The sequence below is a fragment of the Drosophila teissieri genome, chromosome 3L, assembly GCF_016746235.2.
Source record: "Drosophila teissieri strain GT53w chromosome 3L, Prin_Dtei_1.1, whole genome shotgun sequence".
Taxonomy (NCBI): domain Eukaryota; kingdom Metazoa; phylum Arthropoda; class Insecta; order Diptera; family Drosophilidae; genus Drosophila; species Drosophila teissieri.
This window is the reverse complement of record NC_053031.1, coordinates 23,075,785-23,097,049: the sequence shown is the minus strand read 5'-3', so window position 1 is coordinate 23,097,049 and position 21,265 is coordinate 23,075,785. Positions and strand designations below refer to the sequence as shown.

The following is a 21,265-nucleotide window of genomic DNA, read 5'->3' as shown; positions in this document are numbered from 1 at the left end:
ATATTAAAAATAGGCATTTAGCATGTAACTAAAATAATGAAATTGTCGAGGCTTTCCATATCCGTAAGAACGGCGAAATCTCCGAAACTACATGTAAATAATAATTGGGACATTTTCCACCACCTGCCTCCCAAAACAAAAAAAGACAAATCTTAGTTTCACAGTCCCCAGTGGTAATAATGTATTAAATTAAAAAACGGGCCGATATAATCAATAAAGGCTTACAAAAAATTAATTGCCAATTCAGTTAGGTGGAATACAAATAAAGAATAAAGAAATACGATAAAGAAAATACTTAATGTTATATTCAGGAATCATTGTTTTCAAGTCCAATGTGGCTTAGTTTTTATGTTTCCCATCAGAGCCGGTTACGCAAAGTCGTTGTCTGAATACTTCTGAATAGATCGCGAATGCGTCGGTAAGTTCCAAGCCCCGGCGTTCCTCTCCCGCTGAGCACTAGCGGAGGGGCCACGGTTCTTACTGGAATTACGCATGCCGATGCTGGGGAAATCACAAACTTTGTTTAAGTCAGCGGTGAAGGAGGTGTGATCCGTGGGCGTGTAGGACCTAGATGCGACAGAAATTCGACTGCTAGAAAGAGAAAAATCTTCGGATTGGGTTTCCTTCTTGACCCGAGACCCAGGGAAGGAGTAAAAAGAGTCAAAGGAGGACTCGTGGGCAAGTGAGGATGCGTCTGAGCATATGATACGGTAGTTGGGTTTTGTCTCGGCTGGTATATGCTTTCCGGGTTGGACAGTTATGGCAAGGTCTCCACACATAAAATCACTGAAGGTATATGCCCATCTAGTCACCATACTCTGGGTACAGTACTTAGTTCGATCATTATCCTCGTGGTACTGCAAACAGTAATGAGGGAAGGAAGTCAATATAAGAGTCATCACTATCGGGAACAGAGTCCTACCTGACATGCAATCCCTGCGGTAAACTCGAAAAAGTCTTTCTTGAAAAAGGCATCCGTCACAAATTTGTTTATTTTCTCATCATTTAAGTCGGCGACATCCATGACCGCCTTCTTTAATATGAATAGCAAGTACTCGATATCAAGCACCTGGATTTTTCCGCCTCCGTCCCTGGAATCAAGCTCGCACTCCAAATAGCGAAAACATGAATTTACCATGGCAATATTTTCGGCGGGTGTAAAGACGATTGGGGGCTTGTTTGCTCCCTGGCATTTGGATAAGTAGCCAACAATGTTGTGGTACAGCTTGGCCATGTTCTTCTCGCCCAGCGCGTTGGGCGGCAACGGCAGGTCGTGAGTGGTTGACGAGTGATGCAGGGCATCACTACCTTGCCCAAAGATGATGTGACCTGGGTCAATCATGGTGCTGTAGATGGACCGTATTCCCTCTTTCAATGAGTATTCGCAGGCCGCAAACTCGGCGGGCACATAGACGTCGGTGGTCAAGGCCTTAGTAAAGTAATTAAAGGTGGCGAAGACAAACTTGGCATTCTCCAGATCTGCGGCAGTTGGCAGGTTGGAGTTAGTCGAACACAAATCTATTAGAAATGTGTGCCTTACCATAGGACTTCTTGGCGTTCATCACGAGGCGCTCGGTGCTGCGCTTCATGTGCATTAGGCTCTCGGCGGCCTCCTTGGTGACCAGGTCTACCTGGGCGATGCCCTGGCCGTGGCAGTTAAGACGCTCCCTTTTACCGCGATCCGCCACGTCTGCGTCCTTGGCGCCTGAGTTGTACGGACCTCGCTGTTGGGTGGTCATTTTCTGAAAAGGCGGCCGTTATTCCAGGGTGTAATAACATTATTCCGTCGCCTAAAACCTACCTCCCAAATGGTGCCGCAGTGGGAAACAGCCTGCGCCAGCGTCATTCGGCGGCCCTCGGCGTTACGGTTCCTCCACTCGTTTACAAACATCATAAACCCACTATGCTTCTTAGGAGCCATCTTAACGGGTGTGGCAAGTAGAAGGGCGGGATTTTTTACGGGTTAGGGTAAGTGTCGAGCACGTGTGCAAGTGCGAGCGAGATAGCGACTGAAGACGGTAACCAATGAACAGCACGAATAATTATATGTAATTTGTATGTATATACGTTGACCCTACAGAAATGGTTACCTCAAAATGTTGCGGGTGGTTTAATTGGCTTTTTCTTCCACTGGTTGGTTTCTCATCAAATGATCTGACCTGCGGAGAATATAACACAGTTCTAGGGAAATGAAGTGTGCAGATGTTTTGTCAGACTTTAATTCCGCTGATACTTCAAATATCAATTATTGGCTGCTTCGGCGTTACGCAACACTAGTATTAATCCAAATCTATCGATTCTTTAAAAATGGAATACAAATTTGTGAATCGGTATTCAATAAAAATCAGTGGTATTTAATAAAAGGGGTCAAATTGGAACATTATGATATTGTATGGAATAACTTAACATGCTGATAAAAGGCAATCGATTAAATGTGTACTTCTGAGACTTTAAAGTTTAAATTTTTAATTTTTTTTTATCTAATGCTATTTATGAATATAAAGCTAATAGTCAAGCATCTACAATTAAAAATCGGAATTTTTTAAATCAGAATTTCTCTATCGTAAAACTAAAGTCTAAATATTTAAGGCGAACAATTGTATACAAGCCTACAGAGTCTATATGCTTCAAGTCTATAAAGAATTTTTTGTTGGAAAGGGGTTGTATAATGGTACAGTAATAAATTGTAAGATTTTTTTAAATTGGTCAATTTATGCTAAAGATTAAAAAGGTTAAGTCATAGCATCGTTGTTGTTACACTTTGTGAAAATCAATATTAAGCCTTCCAAAATAATAAATCCGGAAACATCCTTTGAAAAGAATTTATAGGTTCAAGAAAGTGTAGATATTCTTGATTAAGATCTCTATGTCCGTCTGTCTCTCTGTATGAACGTTGAGATTCGGGAACTTAAAAGGTAGAATGAATATAAAGCTATCTATTGATGCAGTATCAACGAAAGTTTGCTTTAAAGAGTGAAAAGCCACTAAGGTATTTTGCTTTTATGTTCTACATCATAAGGTTTTTTATATTCAGCTATGACGAATGAAACAGGTAACAAGCTTGTCGATTTTAAACTAAATTACTATACCTAAGGCAAAGACATTATAATAATGTTATTCTCATGTCTTTGCCTAAGGCAATACCATTTACCATCACTGGCCGAGCCTTGCAAAAATGTACCCAACACTGGCGGTAGCTCGGCGCCATTTCAGTTTAGTTTTACTATGGGAAGAGGAAAGGTCCGAAATGGAGAACAGGAGGTGCACCGTCGTTGCCGTGGGTGACCTTTTGGGGGAGCTTGACTTCTGTTGCGACTGGTGTGGCAAGGTCTACAAGAGTCTTGTCCGATATCACAACCATATCATTTACACCCACAAATTACCTGTGCCGGAGCACCAGTGGTTCAACTGCTTCCACTGTCCACGCAGCGATTGCAGATTTCACCAGCATGGCCCCGGGGTGCAGGTTTTCCGGCAAATCGGGAAGCTCCGCCGTCACTACCAGGCGAGGCACATGACGGGGCTCCACACGTGCGAGTCCTGCCAGAAGCAGTACCCCCTGAAGTCAGCGCTGGTGTCTCACAGTTGTCGGCGGAGGCAGCCACCCAACAGGGATAGGCAGTCCGCAATAATTTTGAGAAGACATGTGTGCTTCGTCTGCGAAAAAAGCTACCAGCACCAGAAGGCCCTACAAAGGCATATCAGCTGCAGCAAGCATGGAATACCAGATACTCTGACGGAGGACCGTAAGGATAATAGGAAGAAGGTGTGCCTGCTATGCAATAAGGAATTTTTTGCCACCCATCACTGTCGGGAGCAAACCGAGCGAAACATTCAGTGCGATCGGGTCTTCAGCCAGTGGAGTCTGGAGAGCCACAGTATATCCAGTTGCCATATGCAGGCAGATGACTGTCGCTTTCTGGTTGAAATGGAGCAGCTTGTTCGCGGCATTGAGGATGGGACTGTGCAGGACCCATTGTTACTCACGGAACTCTCTTCCCTGCTTCCGGTGCTTCGGCAGATCCAGGATTCTGATTTGGAAATTAAGTAATTTTTTTTGAAACGACCAAATATAACAATATTTGTTGTAACAACTAGCTTTTTTACTTTAATACGTACTTAGGTACGAACTTGGGGTGGTTAACTTAACTATGAATATTAACACCACTCTGTACTTGGTATATACATAAGGCGTACATTCAATATGAAATGCAGAAATAAATTATTTTTTGATGTTTTAAGCGTTTTTTATCATATTACCGTGCTAGAAGTAGTGTACAAGTGTGTCTTGTCCAACACTAATTATACTCCGCCTTGCTGGACTATTTCTTTGTAGTATTCCATTAGAAGGTACAAGCACCGATCTTCTAATGCAACTCCGCTTAGTTTACCAAGTACTTCTTTTTGTTTGTCGGAAACTGTAGTCTCCTGGTTACTAGTAGCTTGTGTTCCTTGCTCAGTGCTGGAAGACCAGCGGCAGGGTTATTCACACTTTTTGTACCCGTTACTCGTAGAGTAAAAGGGTATACTAGATTCGTTGAAAAGTATGTAACAGGCAAAAGGAAGTTTCCGACCATATAAAGTATATATATTCTTGATCAGGATCAATAGCCGAGTCGATCTGACCATGTCCGTCTGTCCGTCCGTATGAACGTCGAGATCTCAGGAACTATAAAAGCTAGAAAGTTAAGACTCAGCATGCAGACTCCAGAGACATAGAAGCAGCGCAAGATTGTCGATTCATGTTGCCACGCCCACTCTAACGCCCACAAACCGCCTGAAACTGCCACACCCACACTTTTGAAAAATGTTTGGATATTTTTTTATTTTTGTGTTAATCTTCTTCATTTCTATCGGTTTGCCAAAAAACTTCTTGCCACGCCCACAAACCGCCCAAAGCTGCCACGCCCACACTTTAGAAAAATGTTTTGATATTTTTTCATTTTTGCATTAGTCTTGTAAAATTTTATCGCTTTGCCAAAAAACTTTTTGCCACGCCCACTTTAAGGCCCACAAACCGCAAAAACTGTCAGTGTTGAAGACTCTCCTGCGCACTTTCACCATCTGAGTAACGGGTATCAGATAGTCGGGGAACTCGACTATAGCGTTCTCTCTTGTTTATATTCGACCCCTGCATCGTAGATCTCGGTAGTAACGAGAACCAGAGGGAGCCGTTGGGCAGTGACTTCAGTATGAGCAGCGACCGTCTAGCATTCTTGCGTGCCGAATCCATGGAGGATAGGGGTCCACAACAGAACTCGGCCTCAGCACCCAGGGGCGAGGACACACCGCTGAAGGATCCCCATCCTTGGATGAAGTGTTGCGGACGTAACTTTACACGTTCTATATTTTCCGTCCATCCTGACCAAAATCTACGACCTGAATTAACCCGTCGTTAGAGACTACGTGCACGCACGCAACCAGAAAACTCCTTGATCTAAGAATAAAATAACTATGTCGTATGTTTTGCACGTAATAAAATGTATTGTTAATCATATGGAAGAGCCTTTCAGAAGTAACTACTGTGGTCGTACTGCTCAGTTACCCCCGTGGGCCACTCGGTATAGGCATAGAGAGCGGGTTGGGGCGAGTAGATTTCCCCGATACTGTGCCGCAGATCGTTGGGCCCTACGTAATAAAGTGAACGAGTCGTGGACAAGCGGTGGCGCAGATCGTACGGCCCCAGCTCCGGAAAACGCTGCCCGTAGGAACTGGGATCGTTGCCCGCATGCGAACTGTACTCAGTATGGGTGTAGTGCGTCTGCGTGAAGACGATTTGTGGAACATTTGGGGTAGGAAGCAGGTACTGGAGCATCTCCTTTGGCCGGCTAGGTCGGTTGTCGTGAAGTGTAACCATTGGAGAAATGGGGCGCGGCGATGGTTGGTCAAGTGGCTGCCTCTGCTCGACTACCCTAGTAACTATGCCTGGCACCCTGGGCCTATTTTCAAATGTATTCAGCTGTTGGGTGGGTGCAGGCTGAGAGCTACTCCTCGAGCGTTTCCGAAGGCGATTCTGGGGACTGCTGGATCCGCTTCTTGAATGTTGGCAAGCCACAGTCTTCGATGGCCTGTTTTTACTCTTTGATCGCGAGTTAGATGCGCTTCTCGAAAGCTCCTGCTGCGTAATTCTTGCTGATTTGGATTTGCTTCTGGAACACTTTTGGAGGGTTTTCCTTGCAGATCGGGATCTGCTTCTCGATCGACCGCACCGGTGAGCCCTGGTTTCTATTTGATGTTGCACCGCAATTTTGGTTGACCTAGAGGTACTCCTTGTCCGATACCGAGAGCGGTGTACCGGCGAATTCCTCGAGGCACGCCTCCATCCAACGCTTGGGGATCTTCGTGATCTGTGACGGCTCCCAATACAGGGAGACGCATCCCTTGACCCTCTACCTGAAGGACTATTTCCCACATAACGGGAACGACTTCTACAATCTGGGCTCAGGGACCTTGAGCTAAGTTTGCGCCTAGATGAAAGTCCGCGGCACCGCTCGAGTCGGTCCCTAGAGGAGCTCCGCCTTCGGGACCTAATGTGGTCTCTAGATTGACTGCTTCGTCTTCTGTGGATGGGCGGACTTAAGCCATGTTTGGGTATTTTTGGGCTCCTGGAGTTCCTCCATTTTCTGTGTCTGTACCTTGGGATGCGGCTGCTACTAACCAATTTTCTTTGTGAGGCACTTTTTTCCTTGGGTGTGCTGCGGGTGCTTCTTCGATTTATCTTATTCTCTGAGGATAACCGTCGTTCGAGAAAAGCATTAATAATGCAGCGTTTTGAGCTCTGTTCTGGAGAGTTTTGGAACCGGACTAAGGTTTCAGGTAAAATATTACTACAAACTGGTTTCTTCTCTGCAGATCGGCTTTCTTTACTTGAAGAAATTTCTCCCGACTTGTATAAACCCCCATTAAAGCTGAAGGGAAGAACATCGGCCTCTCGTCTGGATCTTCTGGTGAATAAAGAGGTATCGTCGGTAAGTGAAATGGAGGGCGCCGGTGGCACGTCCACTTCTTCCTCATCCAACTCGTCCTCCTTATAGATACTGACGCCCTGTTCCTTATCCACAATTTCGCCTTGCTTCATGTCTATAATTTTTCCCTGCCTCTTAATTGACATGTCGGCGTGCTCTTCATCCAGTATGTCTCCCAGCTCGTCCAGGACATCCCAAAGATCTTCGCATAAGGGCTCGCTCTTAATATAAACTTCTTGTGGAAGTCCATCTTGCTCATTGGTTTCTAAGCTAAGGACACCTTCGTCCTGGACATCTGCCTTCGAGTCCCCGATATCCCGAATATGATCTTTGTGCGTGCTGTTCTTGTGGCACAGGGGCTATACATGAGGAATCATATTTCGTTTAGGCAACTGTTGAATTTACAGAAATTTTCAGGAACGCAAACGGGGCGTTGCCGTTTGATATACCCACCTTGCGAGGATGCTTTTCTTTACTTGGAAGGTCAGATTCGACAGCAGACGAACTTCGCGTTCTCATTATATTGCCATAAGTTTGAATGAATTATATTGTTCACCATTGGCGTTAATATATTCGATAATTGAAGGCACTCGATAGCTTATTTTTGAAATTGCAAAGCTATCGAATTTATTGGAGGTGTTCTTGTGTTTATTTGTTGTCGGACTCTAACGCCAAATACATTTTTGACGAATGTGGAGTAATTTATTTTTTTAATGTTGTTTTAATATTGGTAACATTTTATTTCCGAAAATAGTGAATATAGAGAAAGGGAAAAATCACCTGAATGAATTACGTGTGCGCACTGTTTTTTATTTTAATAATTATTTAAGAAATAATAATTTTGGACAAATGCGAACTTTGTCCGTTCTTGCACTCTTAGCACAAACAAACAGAATTGTAAAAAAAAAACAAAAAGGGCCATCCTTTTTTAAATTTAGCTTATAAAAACTATTCCTGAATAAAAAAATTTTAATAATCGGATAACATTCGCTGATAATCATCGAGCACCCCTAATAAAATATATTTATTTAAAACCATTGGTCCGCGCGCAAAGCAAAACGTGGCATCTCCGAGATCCGCTGCGCTTTCCAGCACTAATGCGCAAAACAGCACGGAGTGAACTAACAGCACCCAGTGGTTCGTTCGGTCAAGTACTGCGACAGGAAAACTCGTCCACGTACGTTCTAAAAAGTCAACCAATTTGGCAAAGGTTTGAGTTTTGTATCTAGGGCTTCCCTCGGCCAGAAAGCGCCCTCAAAGACCGTCTAGAAACGTCGACCATTACACGTCTTTCAGTTGAGAAATTTTAGTTCGAACCATCTGACATGGCTTGTCCAGCAGCAGGACCCTCCAAGCAGGAGATCGAGTCGGTGTTCAGTCGCCTGCGCGCCCAGCCAGCCAACAAAGTGAGTGGCCTACTTTCGCCAGTTCGCCCTTGAGGCTCCGACTAATGGGACTCTCTGACCTCGTTCCCCCTTCTCCGCAGTCCTGCTTTGACTGCGCGGCCAAGGCTCCCACATGGTCCTCGGTTACCTATGGCATCTTTATTTGCATCGATTGTTCTGCCGTGCACCGCAACTTGGGTGTGCACCTGACCTTCGTGCGCAGCACTAACCTGGACACCAACTGGACCTGGCAGCAGCTCCGGCAGATGCAACTGGGCGGCAACGCGAACGCGGCGCAGTTCTTCCGAGCCCACAACTGTAGCAGCACCGACGCCCAGGTCAAGTACAACTCGCGGGCGGCCCAGCTGTACAGGGACAAGCTGTGTGCCCAGGCCCAGCAGGCCATGAAGGTGCACGGCACAAAGGTGAGAACAAACCAGACGTTGTGTCTATGTGCATGTAGTTATTTTACACTTAAGCCCGCTAACTGATAATTGCTTTCCTTCAATGCTCTGCCTGTTCCTTTCCGCCCCTGACCGTTCCTCCTCAATCTTGTACACATTACACCCACCAGCTGCATTTGGATCTGACGGACAAGAACGAAGGCAACGAAGCCGCTAAAGAGGAGGACTTCTTCGCTCAGTGCGACAATGAGGCGGACTTTAATGTGCAGAACAACAATGTCAGTAAGGTATGCCGCCACACACATCCAGGGGACCCGCTTATAATTTTCCGTTTGTAGCTGTCACTGATGCAAGACTTACATTGTTTCAGCAGGATCAAAACCCTCCCACCGTTGCTCCGGTCATAAGTATTGAAACGCAACTGAGTGGCGCACCAAGCGTGGATTTGCTTAATTCCGTTGTGCCAGCAGCAGTGCCGTCGACCATAGGTGCACGAAAGGTGCAGCCGAAGAAGAGTGGAGTACGTGTTGACGCCAGCAGTGAGAAGCACTGCCTAATCAACTTTTCTATCTTTTAGCTGGGTGCTCGCAAAGTGGGCGGCCTGGGAGCCACGAAGGTGAAGACTAATTTCGCGGACATCGAGGCTCGTGCTAACGCGGCCAACGAAAAGAAGACATCAGCTGTAGCAGCACCTGTGGTCAAGCCACAGACGGCCGAGGAGGAACTGGAGACGGTCGCCAACATGCGCCTGGCATACCAAGAACTATCCATGCAGAAGACCCGCGAGGAGGCCAAGCTTAAGACAATGGATCCTGCCAAGGCTAAACAGATGGAGCGGCTGGGCATGGGCTTTAATCTGCGAGGATCCGACATGGCCCACTCCGCGCTGGGCGATATGGAGACTATTCAGCAGTCGGCAGCCCCTAAAGCAAAACTTTCTTCATTAGAAAGCGAAAATTTTTTCACTGACTATTCGCTGTATGGCAATAGCAGCAGCGGAGGAGGAGGGTCTAGCGAAAAGCAGGAGAGCTCAGTTGGCGGCACCAGCAAGCTGGATAAGTTTGAACTTGATGCGCTGGGCTACGAGACAATTGAGCCCATTGGGGGAAGTCACAGCAATATAACGTCCATGTTTTCTGCCAGCAAAAATTATGACAAACCCAAAACGTCGGCGCCCATTAAGAAGAATAGTGCATCCTCACAAACCAACACCAAGGGAGGAACTAGCACAGATCCCGTGATCGCTCAGCAAAAGTTTGGCAACTCCAAGGGTTTCGGCTCCGACCAGTATTTCGCCAGCGATCAATCTACGGCCGACGTTAGCGCAAGCCTGAACCGCTTCCAGGGATCGCGAGCCATATCTTCATCGGACTATTTTGGCGACGGTTCTTCTGGTGGCAGTGGGGGCAACAGGGGTGAGTGAAACAACGCGGATTTTGAGTTATGAGGTCTAAATATGATGTATTGCAGCATCTTCGGTCAACTTTAGTGCGCCGGATCTGGATGTGGAAAGCGTAAAAGAGAGCGTACGTCAAGGTGTACACAAAGTGGCCGGCCGTCTGAGCAACCTGGCCAATGACGTGATGACCTCTTGGCAAGACAAGTACGGTTACTGATATCAGCGAAACACCCAAAGCAGTGCTGGCAGCGGTGTCGGAGAGCAGTCTAATTTTAACGTTTATATATTAGTTGTCGCAATTATGCAGAAAGTTATGAAGGATTCCAAGCAGATAGCCACTTAGTCTAGTTACAGAGGAGGGAAACACTTCGCATACCTCATATCGTTCTTGTATACAAATAGCAGAAACACGAAATCCATCTGAATTTGAAATGAAATCAATGTAGTATAGCCAGCTGTACAAAAACGCGTGGTGTCTTTTAAATATAAATAATACAGCGGTCCTATGTGGATTTTGAGCGGCGCATTTTGTGCACTGTTTTATGAATAAAATTGTTTTACTTTGTTTGTTTTCATCTATTGCGGACCATAAGTGAGCCTATATTTTGAAATAACCATTTGTATTTCGGCTGGGCTACTTTTTATTTGTTTTCCGTTTATCATGAAATTAAGCAAAGAGTGTGACACAAATAAACTGACTGCATAGCAAATATTACTGTGTTATGGAGTTTAAAAAAGATCATTTTAAATTTAACTTGAACTATATAACGTCGGCATTTAACTGGATTTAGAAAGTTATCAATGTATAAATACAAATATTTGGAGCATATAAACCATTTTAAAAATTTTAGTAACTGACCTGATATTCACTGGGTTTTGTCTATTTATTAAAAGTATTCTTAGAAGTTTTAGGCAGACAATCCAAAAATTACTATCTGTTCAAAAAATTGAGAGCGTAATGCATATCAGTCAACTATAGTATTTATTGATTTACGTCAAATTAGGCAGCACTTGCCTACATGTTGAGCTTTAATCGTTGAAAAACACAAAATATTATATTATTATATTATGTTATTATACTTTGTTCAAAATGTTGTCACGACCTTTCTGTCAATCAAGTTTAGAGAAATGATATTGACATATTTAATATTTTACCTGATGTAGTTGGCGAAATTGGCTGCAGGTCATTCGGCTAAGAAGGTTTACATTGATTAAGTGATTTGAGTGCATTAATAAGTATTCTTGAGTGGTAGGTACCATAACTGCCCTAATCAGTCCATTACTTTGCACGTTACTAGTAAATTGAGATATACGATTACTACTGTGACGTTGGGAAGTGGTAATTGATAAATGAAACCCCCGCTAGGTGGCTCGTTATAGTCGACCTAAGGCAAGGCTGATAGTTTACTAACTTCAATCTATTTCTGGTACTTATAATTTATTATTTAATATTAGCTTTTTCACTTCGATATCATTGCTGATCAGCCAATCTATGTTAAGGAATGTGCTTAGGAAAGTAAACGGGTGATTTTCTACCTCTGACAAAAGTCCGTGTTCATGCGGAAAATTTAAAAACAGAAAATGTGATTTTATTGCGTTCAAAGATGGACAAATTTGCTAATAATTACAGGAGAATCCTTTCAGACTGATTTAATTCGGGTGCCCTCGCAGTTGCGAACGCCAACAAGATGCGGTTCGAGGATTAGTGGCGGAACTTGCTGGGATTGGGGCGGGCACGTCGGACGGCGGACTCGGGAGAGCCGTACGCGATGGCGTGGCTGGTGGCAGATCCGCCCTCGCCGGTGCTGAAAGAGTTGGCGATGGCAATGGCGCCGCCGTTGGTGCCTCCGAAGTCGATTGGGAAAAAGGTGCCAGTAGGCAGGGGGGGCGCCGGCTTCTTGGAGGGCTTGCCAGCAGGAGAAGCTGCCTTCACGGGTTTCTGGGCTACGGGACGACGGGCGTTTGGCACGCGCACAGGGTTAATAGGTTGCACGGGTACGGACAGCTCTTCCTCGTCCTCCTCAACGTCGTCGGCTACAGCGTTCTCTATTTCCTCCTCGTCTTCAATGACGGCGGCCTGGGGCTCCTCCTCCTCCTCCTGGTCCAGCTCGACGATCACCTTCTTCTTGGCGGGCAGGTAGCGGTTCACTGGCACCACGGCGGACACAGGAGCAATGGGAGCGGGGACTGGCAGCTCAGCCTTGGTAACGGACAGAGGAACAGTTTCCTCTTCAGCAGCAGCAGCAACGGAGGCTTCGTCTGCGGCGAAGTTGAAGTCTCGTGGTACCTTAGCGGCATCATCAGTAGTCTCGGGTTCGGGTTCAGCCTCTGACTCGGCCTGGGGCACCACATTGGCATCGTTGGCCACCTGTGCAACTGGTGCTTGGTCGGGGTAAGCCTCGGCCAAGGAGGTGGATCCGTGGGCTCCGGCGGCAGCGAGGACGTCCTCAGCTGGGACTCCTTCGGCGCTGACATCAGAATCTGCGTGATTGCAATCTTTGGTTAGGAAGGGCGTGGTTAGTGCTGGCGGGGATTGAGAGGCGGATGTGCGGACTACCTACCCTTCAGGTATGTTCCGGTGGCTACGGTCTCTCCGGCCACGAGGGCACTGGCTGCCTGGGTGGAACGGGAGTGCGTGCGACCTGGCTGGACGTACTGCATGTACATGAAGCGCTGATGGGGAGCGGATCCGTACCACTCGGCGGCTGCGGGCTGCTGTAGGTAGACCATTCCTGGAACGAGGTATTGCCGGTCTTCAGTAGGATTGCGAAGGGATGGAGGGATGCAGATGATGTGATTAGAGGGTGATTGTGCTAGGGGAATGGGTAATCCTTTGGGCGGCGAACTCACTTTTCCTGGCGGGCAGGGCATCGCCGCTGGCCACGATGCCGGCGATCAGTAGCAGAGCCACGGCAGCACAGAACTTCATGTCGGACTGAACTTAGTTTTGGAGGGGAAAAAGTAGTTTCTTAAATCCTTTTACGGGCGACGGTCGCGATTATGGGATACGGATTGGCGAGCTGATCACAGCAGGAGCTAAACTTGTCACTGAAGTTTCCACCAAAGAAGTGATGTCTGATCGGGGCAGCGCGTTAGATTTATATACGCGACGAGCCAGGCAAAAGGCCAGCACATCGAGCATAATGAGAGGCTCAAAAAAATCGGATATACCCATAGACGCGACTGATCCCTGCTTAGTATGCAACGGGGATCTTCGCGGGAACGTGCGAACCATCCGCCTGACAACTCCGATCGCTGGACGATGACGTGGAGTTCGCACCATCCACCATCCCAGTGCCTGGTGATCTGTGGACCTCTGCGGGGGTGGCACCGGGCCAAGGGATCGGACCTGGATCGGCAAAAATATACACACCGCTGGGGACACATGTGGGCCATAAAATCGCGATTGGCAATTTAGTTTTAAGGTCATTCGAAGACGCGAAAGGCGGGTGGAATTAAGGTTTATGGGTGCGTGTGCGCCTTTATCGCCGAGATATAAGAGCGCCGCCTAGAGAATTGAAGTAGACAGCTTGAGGCATGCGGTGCATAATCAATCTGAGGAAAAAGATCCCGGCCGTGACTCACCGCCTCGTTGAAGTCAACGAAAGTTTTTTCGGAGGCGCCAGAAGCTGCATATCAAAAGTCAATTACTACACTCCCCAGCTCCACTTGGCAGGGAAAAGTGATGTCTTCGAGGCATCAATCATTCGCACTGCGGGACAGAAGGTCGAAAATTATCTTTGATTAATTTGAATACCTGGTATTTTGGGTTGAAATATGAAAAAATATGAAGTCCTAAGAATAATGATAGGGAGTTCAGTACTTTTAGGAGATATAATTTGAAGTAAAGTAAATTATAAAGTACATTAAATTGCAATTAAGCTATTACAAAGCTATTTTTCAATTACATGTTAAAACTTATTTGCATTGATTCAACAGCTTTATAATAACGTGGAGAATATTCAAAATAATGCGTGGTGCAACATTGGCTGTAACTTGGTAACTGCACAGTATGCAATTCTGATTACTCGTCAAAAGTGATTTTTAAGTTTCTGTTTTAAACGGCTTCTGATATCCGTCACTTCAAAGGTGGCGACATCTGTTCGGTACTTTCAGATCAAATGGATTATTTGCATATTAAGATGCACTTAATATGTCCCGGGATTGATTGCGAAAATCAATTTAGCTCAACAGCCTTATGAAAAACAAGAGAGAACGCTATAGTCGAGTTCCCCGACTGTCTGATACCCGTTACTCAGATAGTGGAAGGGAAAAGGAGAGTCTTCAGCACTGACAGTTTTTGCGGTTTGTGGGCGTTAAAGTGGGCGTGGCAAAAATTTTTTTTGGCAAATCGATAGAATTTTTTCAAGACTAATAAAAAAAACGAAAAAATATCAAAACATTTTTCAAAAGTGTGGGCGTGGCAGCTTTGGGCGGTTTATGGGCGTTAGAGTGGGCGTGGCAAGAAGTTTTTTGGCAAACCGATAGAAATTAAGGAGGCTAACACAAAAATGAAAAAAATATCCAAACATTTTTCAAAAGTGTGGGCGTTGCAGTTTTAGGCGGTTTGTGGGCGTTAGAGTGGGCGTGGCAACATGAATCGACAAACTTGCGCTGCGTCTATGTCTCTGGAGTCTGCTTGTTGAATCACAACTTCCTAGCTTTTATAGTTCATGAGATTTCGACGTTCATACGGACAGACAGACGGACGGACAGACGGACTGACAGACGGACGGACAGACTGACATGGCCAGATCGACTCGGCTATTGATCCTGATCAAGAATATATATACGCTTCCTTCTGCCTGTTACATACTTTTCAACGATTCTAGTATACCCTCTTACTCTACGAGTAACGGGTATAAATATTCATTGCCTTCTTATAAGTTACTACCAGAAATAACTTAATTGAATAAACGAGAATAAAATTAGGGAAATAATCTATCGGTGGACCACCCATGTGCCCAATAACGCATTTGTAAAGAAAATCAACAAAATTTCTAGTTCAAATTAAAATTCGAACTTATTTCTAGAACGCAAACTCGTGATTTGTGTGCTTTGCATGGCAATGGCCTAAAATGTGTTACTCATACGCAATACTTTACTTCGACTGAAGCAAAATAGAAAACAGAGGTAAGTCATTATGTCGCAGTATGAATGCCCTAAGACATGGGCTTTCCGATTTTTAAGATTAAGTATTTGGCAAGTAGTTGGGATGGGCCAATTATAATACAAATCGAAAACAATAAAAGCAGAGGAAAATAAAGCTAACATATTGTTTTGGGGGACTTAAGTAGTTTTTTCTTTTAGACATTTGAAGCCCTTTATCTCCCATAAAAAATGGCGCGTTTATGTTCATTTCCGCCAAAAAAAGTTGTTCATTAATTTGGTTTCAATTTGTTTCTATTTTTATACCCGTTACTCGTAGAGTAAAAGGGTATACTAGATTCGTTGAAAAGTATGTAACAGGCAGAAGGAAGCGTTTCCGACCATATAAAGTATATATATTCTTGATCAGGATCAGTAGCCGAGTCGATCTGGCCATGTCCGTCTGTCCGTCCGTCTGTCTGTCCGTCTGTCCGTATGAACGTCGAGATCTCAGGAAGTAAAAAAACTAGAAAGTTGAGATTAAGCATACAGACTCCTGGGACATAGACGCAGCGCAAGTTTGTCGATTCATTTTGCCACGCCCATTCTAACGCCCACAAACCGCCAAAAACTGCCACGTCCACACTTTTAAAAAAAGGTTTTGATATTTTTTCACTTTTGTATTAGTCTTGTAAATTTCTATCGATTTGCCAAAAAACTTTTTGCCACGCCCACTCTAACGCCCACAAACCGCCCAAAGCTGCCACGCCCACACATTTGAAAAATGTTTTGATGTTTTTTCATTGTTGTATTAGACTTGTAAATTTCTATCGATTTGGCAAAAAACTTTTGGCCAAGCCCACTTTAACGCCTACAAGCCTCCAAAAACTGTCAGTGTTTAAGACTCTCCTTCGCACTTCCACTAGCTGAGTAACGGGTATCAGATAGTCGGGGAACTCGACTATAGCGTTCTCTCTTGTTTATGTTGATAAAAGGCGCAAGGCAAGGAATGGCATCTTTAAAACTTTAAATACTTCTGAACGAGTCTAGTATACCCTTTTACATAACGAGTAACTCGAGTAAAAATTAACTTCTCAAAAATCTTTTAATGAACAGGAGGTAGAGGTTTCGAATTCGCATATCATTCTCATTTGCATAAATTTAATTTAACTTGGGTCCATAGTAACTAATGTTTTTAATTGATTATTTAAAATACCCGAAACAGAAAAGAAAGAGAAAAAGAAATATAAACAAAACAAAAATAATTTAATTTTATATCCTGTTCGACACCTGCTTATAATAATGCACATAGCCTCTTTGGCTATTTATGCAAATTGAGGCATCATCCTTGAAGTGCTGTCTTTACGTTCTATTTAATTTCAGAATTTGGAACACCAAAAACCATTAAATCGAATGTCCGCACGACAAGATAGTAGAAGCTCGATACAACAAATTGCGAAGAGTGGTCACAAAAAAACCAACCGCCTAATGTTCGACATTATTGGGGATATGCGAACGGAATTTTAATGCGCGCATATTAAAAGCCATTTGGTGACGGTGGGCGATTGGGCGGATGCCGAAACTCGAGTAGGCACCCGTGGCAAAACGCTACACTTTGATATTCATGGATAGCGCAGCTAATTATGCCTCCAAAACCCACTGCCCGGTCTCACATTCGCACCGCGCAATACACAATACATGGTATTTCGGCTCGACTTTACGCCAATATGCCCGCAAATTGTATTAAAAGCGTAGCTCCGACACTCGACACTTGGCATGCGATTTCAGCAGGCCCCAAACCTGTTCGAAGAAGGTTTCCCTTTGGACAATGCAATTAATTATCACAAATTAATATTAATTTAAAGTGGACACAAGTAATTTTATTTCAGGCAGCTCGATTTTGCGGTCCACGTATCTTGTCTCTCATACTGGGTTTCATCCCAAATGATGGTAGAAGCTTTTGGTTTCACGATCATCGGTGGTTCACAGCTAGTATATGTACATCCATTAAAAGATATTTTTATATATAAATAATTACCTTTAACTGACTATTTTAGAGTGATAGGAGTGAAAGGACAATGGATGAAAATGGTACAACAACATACAATCGAGTGTTGACAAACCATTACACTTGTAGGACCATTATTCTAAAAGATATATATCTTCCAAAATATATTTCGATGAAAGCCGGCTGTTGTAACATTAAGTTTTCCAGGCATTAAGTTTGCTGGTAAAAAGGAAAGGTTATTTATTTTTTTTTTACTGGAATTCTTCTCTGTTGCGCTCAAAACCACTTCTAAGAAACGTGAAGATTGAAATTGAATTAAAAAATAATCAAAACACATTTAAAGCTCTACATCTAGAACTTTGTACTTATATACTTGAATGTACTCGCGTTTTTCCAAGTCTGGGTACCACCAGATGTCGACTGGACTGGTCAGTGATTAAGTGCAACTAGCGACGGACCCCGGACATGGGACTCCAGCTGGCCCAGAAAGTCGCGCTTAACTTGCTAGGGCTCATTTTTCTCGCAGCTAGTGGCCGAGTTGGCAATTAAAGATATGCACATATATCGGTCTATGGGCGCTGAGGACCTCTCCTCTGTATTTTTTGTGGATATAAATTGTAGAAATAGGAAAAAACGTGCAACAGCTGTTTACCGCTTGCCCAGGATCAGCAACCCGGAGTGGGGCGGCTGTCGCATGCAAACCGGTTGCCATTTTCACTTCTACGACTTTTTCAGAATTTATTTTCACACTCTTGAGGACAACTTTGGCCGCGCCACATGGCCCCTGAGTGTTAAGACCATCCTGCAGCAGGCTTCCTGGTCCGACTTCTGCTTTCGTCGACCAGGTTCTCCTCCATTTCGCAGGCGCCTCCTCTAAGTATGTGAGTGTTGCAGTAGTCAAGATGTTGCCATGTTTAGCCTTGTCTGCTGCACTTTAATGGCTTCATATTTCCTGCGAAATTAGAGAAGTTGCTTTTGCTTACATTTGGAGCTGGTCCTGGCCCCGAAACTCTGCTTGGCCCCGGGCTCTTTGTCTAGAGCGAACTTGGCTTTGTTGCAAGTTTCTGGCTGCTCATTATGACCGGGACCACGCACACTCCTCGAGTCTACTCCATTAAACTGTAATTTTTGGCAACATTTTGGTTTGCATAAATCTTTGCCCGAGTGCAGCCGGTCCTGGTCCACATCCTGCAGGTCTCTGGTGTCCTTGTGGCTCACGCTCGCTCATGTTTCAAGTTTATTAAAAAGTCCTCAACATATTATGGTTACTTAAACTATTAAAATAACAACTACTGACTTCAGCATTAGTGTTGCTCAGTGTGGAGTGAGAGTCCGCTGGGGCTCCCGTGCTCGTCCTTTGGATCCGGGGTCGCAGATAATGTGTAAATAATTCGGGTACCAACAAATGGGTCTGGAATTGTTTCGAGTGCGGACAAAGATTTGTATCTACTGAAGAAACCGCAAATCCGTACGAGGCTCATTACGAAAGTTTTTCGGCCAGTGCGAGGCCCAAGAAAGTAAGCCTCATATATGTATGTATAAGTCAAGGTAGTTCCGCAAAAGGGGCACAAAAAAAAAAAAATACTGCAACACTACAGTGTGACAAACAATGGGACGCTTGCAATCGGTTTTGCGGCAAGTGTCCAGTCCAACGGCTGCTGGTTGTGGCACGACCCGCCCCTCGTGGAGCTCATGTTACCGGACTAGCGATAGAGGACATGGACGGATGGCGATTGCGCCGCAGGGCAAATAACTTACCTAAAAAAGCCGCAGATGCCCACAATCCAAGGCACATCGGGAGGAGACAGTGACCGCCAATGTTTTCCACATTCGGACGGTGGGCTGACTTGTCAAGCTTTCGGAATTGCATTGTCAAAGTGTCTCCTAGGTGGTATGCAAACATCTTTTAGGAAAAAAACTTGCAAAGCAAATGGACTTACTAAGTGTATTTATCTTTCCAAACGAGGGAAAATGAGGCTTTGAATTTTATTTAGTTAGTTTGGAACGATAGTTTGACCGATACAAAAAGACCATAATAATCGGCAAGTTGTTTCCGTTTACTCACTGAAGTTACAATTATTTTGACGAAATTTTGACCTGTATTGTTTATGTTTAAATGCGGTTAAGTTTTTATTTTCTGTGAGACTTTTGGTCTTAAAACAAATTTAATATGTATTCTTGACTAAAGACTATCTTTTGGCCACTTTAGATAAATGTTTTAATTTTATTAATTTCTTTATTAGTCTTAAACTTTCCCGTGTCTTGCCAAAACACGTTTTGCCACGTTTAAACTTTTTAAAAATGCTTTGCATTTTTTTCGTTTTCTTGTCTTGCCAATTTCTATCGCTATAAAAAATGCACGGCCACGCCCTTTCTAACGCCCACAAACCGCACAAAACTGTCACGCCCATTTAAAGTTTTAGAAAAACTTTTAGATTGTTTTGCCAGAGAAATGTGGGTATCTGATAGTTGGGGAACTCGACTATAGCGTTCACTCTTGCTTCAAAGTCGTGGCAAGCAACGCCTTGTATGTATAGTATAGGGTTTGGCACTCTTGATATGATAATTTGAACGTGTTTAGATCTGGAAAACTTTAAGGGCTGAAAATTTGGAATTCAAAATGGGATTCAACATAAGTAATATTTCCGCAGAGCACGTATGCTTCCGGAATTGAGGCACTTCTTTTTGAGTTTGGTTCAGTCTGAAGAAGTAGGTTTAGAATCGGTTCTTAAGGCAAAAAAGAGATATGGAGACTGGACGCATTATACTTCAGACGGTTACGAGTCTGGAGTTTAATGCGTTCCGTTCCTTTTTAAAAATGTGCCCGTTTTTATCTGAGATATTACACTTTAGTTTGCTATTATTATTTGCAAAGTGTAATAGTCAGTATTTTTGAAGAGCTCCGTAAATATTTTCTAATAAGTTTCGCACTCACATTGCGGTCCGTTCGCGATTTCATTATGCTTCAGTTATTCGGCGCAGTTTCTGCTGTCGCGGAAGCTGCCGCCACGTAATTAGCATTTTAGTAATGCAGTGTAATGGAATCCAGTGGGAGGCCGCAATTTAAGTACTTGGGTGGGATTCACAACGAACAAGCCAACCAACGGGATGTGGTTAAGATAAAATCCACATTTTAAATCGATTTAAAGTGTTCGCGATAGCCACGCTTTTGACTCGATTTGTGAAAAGCGGATGCTGTGATGTTGAATTTATCACTGGGCTATACCAGGTTAATGTCTTGTTCCTGTATGGAATGCAAGTGCTAGGTTCCGTAATTAGGCGCCCACGGATCATTGGACGGGATTACGTTGCACATGCCATTGTTGGCCTATGGCTGGCACTAATTGCCCGGTGCAAGTTACGATTATGGCCAGAAAGAGGACGAGCTGGATCTGGGGCTAGGCACAAAGCGACTGAGCTGGTAATGGCCAAGTGCCAATTAGAAAGCAAAATAGATTGTAGTAAATTTTAATGACATACGGCATAGTTGCTTCCGCACGGTCTCGGCAGTTTTTTCTCCAGCTGGCAGGGCTGGTGTTCTTTTGAAGGAGCCAACGTCGTGCAGACAGTCAAAGGCGTTGACCGCCTGCCGCATCATTGAGTTATAAATATCCAGCTTGGTGTGTGTCCGAGCCACTTCAATTAAAAAGACTTTCACTACAAAAAGGCCGACAAAGTCGGGCAAAGAAAGCCAGGAAAACACTTCCGCTTTACTTCGCTTCACTTTCGTATGCGCCCTGGTAAATGAAGCAATTACTTTGAAATGGCGTAGACGTAAAGGAATACGACCAATACGGAGTGTCCGTGGCCGGAGCTTCAGTGCCAATGATTATGGCTTGAAAAAATTGTCTGAGAACGGTGGCGGCATCCATTGCAGCACGACATGTCTTCCGGTGGCTTCCGGTTTCTCGTAACGAGGAAAGGGGTGATGGCACGGGTGGTCTGACCCTTCACTTGACCCTTCACTTCACCCTTCACAAGCCAAATAAAATCAACCATTTTTGCCTAGCAGCTAA

The 21,265-nt window shown here is 44.4% G+C and overlaps 5 protein-coding genes across 6 annotated transcripts; 2 read left to right on the top strand and 3 right to left on the bottom strand.

Moving 5' to 3' along the window:
• Nucleotides 1-150: 150 nt before the first annotated feature.
• Nucleotides 151-2,280, bottom strand: LOC122616761 (protein maelstrom). The gene is made up of 5 exons (XM_043792317.1): nt 2,091-2,280; nt 1,802-2,009; nt 1,541-1,742; nt 923-1,479; nt 151-857 (listed from the first exon to the last, which is right to left on the bottom strand). The coding sequence occupies exons 2-5, from the start codon at nt 1,919-1,921 to the stop codon at nt 369-371; spliced, it is 1,368 nt and encodes a 455-aa protein (XP_043648252.1). The 5' UTR covers nt 1,922-2,009; nt 2,091-2,280; the 3' UTR covers nt 151-368.
• Nucleotides 2,281-3,234: 954 nt separating this feature from the next.
• LOC122617675 (gastrula zinc finger protein xFG20-1) lies at nt 3,235-4,082 on the top strand. The gene has a single exon (XM_043793619.1). It carries the CDS (start codon nt 3,248-3,250, stop codon nt 4,049-4,051), a length of 804 nt encoding a protein of 267 aa, XP_043649554.1. The 5' UTR covers nt 3,235-3,247; the 3' UTR covers nt 4,052-4,082.
• A 1,369-nt stretch (nt 4,083-5,451) lies between these two features.
• On the bottom strand, nt 5,452-7,569 carry LOC122616768 (serine/arginine repetitive matrix protein 2). Its single transcript, XM_043792324.1, has 2 exons — nt 7,419-7,569; nt 5,452-7,324 (listed from the first exon to the last, which is right to left on the bottom strand). The coding sequence occupies exons 1-2, from the start codon at nt 7,482-7,484 to the stop codon at nt 5,510-5,512; spliced, it is 1,881 nt and encodes a 626-aa protein (XP_043648259.1). The 5' UTR covers nt 7,485-7,569; the 3' UTR covers nt 5,452-5,509.
• A 469-nt stretch (nt 7,570-8,038) lies between these two features.
• On the top strand, nt 8,039-10,863 carry LOC122616148 (ADP-ribosylation factor GTPase-activating protein 2). 2 transcript variants are annotated; one of them, XM_043791479.1, is made up of 7 exons: nt 8,039-8,142; nt 8,195-8,371; nt 8,452-8,775; nt 8,925-9,041; nt 9,125-9,274; nt 9,332-10,169; nt 10,225-10,863. In XM_043791479.1, the coding sequence occupies exons 2-7, from the start codon at nt 8,291-8,293 to the stop codon at nt 10,368-10,370; spliced, it is 1,656 nt and encodes a 551-aa protein (XP_043647414.1). In that variant the 5' UTR covers nt 8,039-8,142; nt 8,195-8,290; the 3' UTR covers nt 10,371-10,863. The 2 variants fall into 2 exon arrangements, with proteins under 2 accessions (XP_043647414.1, XP_043647415.1); XM_043791480.1 differs by having other exon boundaries at nt 8,080-8,371; nt 9,128-9,274.
• Nucleotides 10,864-11,849: 986 nt separating this feature from the next.
• LOC122617649 (translation initiation factor IF-2) lies at nt 11,850-19,296 on the bottom strand. The gene is made up of 4 exons (XM_043793576.1): nt 19,190-19,296; nt 19,008-19,133; nt 12,715-12,885; nt 11,850-12,649 (listed from the first exon to the last, which is right to left on the bottom strand). The coding sequence occupies exons 2-4, from the start codon at nt 19,117-19,119 to the stop codon at nt 11,856-11,858; spliced, it is 1,077 nt and encodes a 358-aa protein (XP_043649511.1). The 5' UTR covers nt 19,120-19,133; nt 19,190-19,296; the 3' UTR covers nt 11,850-11,855.
• Between the last annotated feature and the right edge of the window lie 1,969 nt (nt 19,297-21,265).

Excerpts from the sequence above, each read along its gene's own strand:
- LOC122617675 (XM_043793619.1), top strand. The coding sequence starts at position 3,248 with ATGGAGAACAGGAGGTGCACCGTCGTTGCCGTGGGTGACCTTTTGGGG.
- LOC122616761 (XM_043792317.1), bottom strand. The coding sequence starts at position 1,921 with ATGGCTCCTAAGAAGCATAGTGGGTTTATGATGTTTGTAAACGAGTGG. Across the intron at positions 1,743-1,801 it reads ACTGCGGCACCATTTGGGAG|AAAATGACCACCCAACAGCG; the intron begins GTAGGTTTTAGG and ends CCGCCTTTTCAG. Across the intron at positions 858-922 it reads CCGCAGGGATTGCATGTCAG|TACCACGAGGATAATGATCG; the intron begins GTAGGACTCTGT and ends TACTGTTTGCAG.
- LOC122617649 (XM_043793576.1), bottom strand. The coding sequence starts at position 19,119 with ATGCAATTCCGAAAGCTTGACAAGTCAGCCCACCGTCCGAATGTGGAA. Across the intron at positions 12,886-19,007 it reads GGCATCTGCGGCTTTTTTAG|GAATGGTCTACCTACAGCAG; the intron begins GTAAGTTATTTG and ends ACCTCGTTCCAG. Across the intron at positions 12,650-12,714 it reads CACCGGAACATACCTGAAGG|ATTGCAATCACGCAGATTCT; the intron begins GTAGGTAGTCCG and ends TCCTAACCAAAG.
- LOC122616148 (XM_043791479.1), top strand. The coding sequence starts at position 8,291 with ATGGCTTGTCCAGCAGCAGGACCCTCCAAGCAGGAGATCGAGTCGGTG. Across the intron at positions 8,372-8,451 it reads GCGCCCAGCCAGCCAACAAA|TCCTGCTTTGACTGCGCGGC; the intron begins GTGAGTGGCCTA and ends CCTTCTCCGCAG. Across the intron at positions 10,170-10,224 it reads TGGCAGTGGGGGCAACAGGG|CATCTTCGGTCAACTTTAGT; the intron begins GTGAGTGAAACA and ends GATGTATTGCAG.
- LOC122616768 (XM_043792324.1), bottom strand. The coding sequence starts at position 7,484 with ATGAGAACGCGAAGTTCGTCTGCTGTCGAATCTGACCTTCCAAGTAAA. Across the intron at positions 7,325-7,418 it reads AAGAAAAGCATCCTCGCAAG|CCCCTGTGCCACAAGAACAG; the intron begins GTGGGTATATCA and ends CCTCATGTATAG.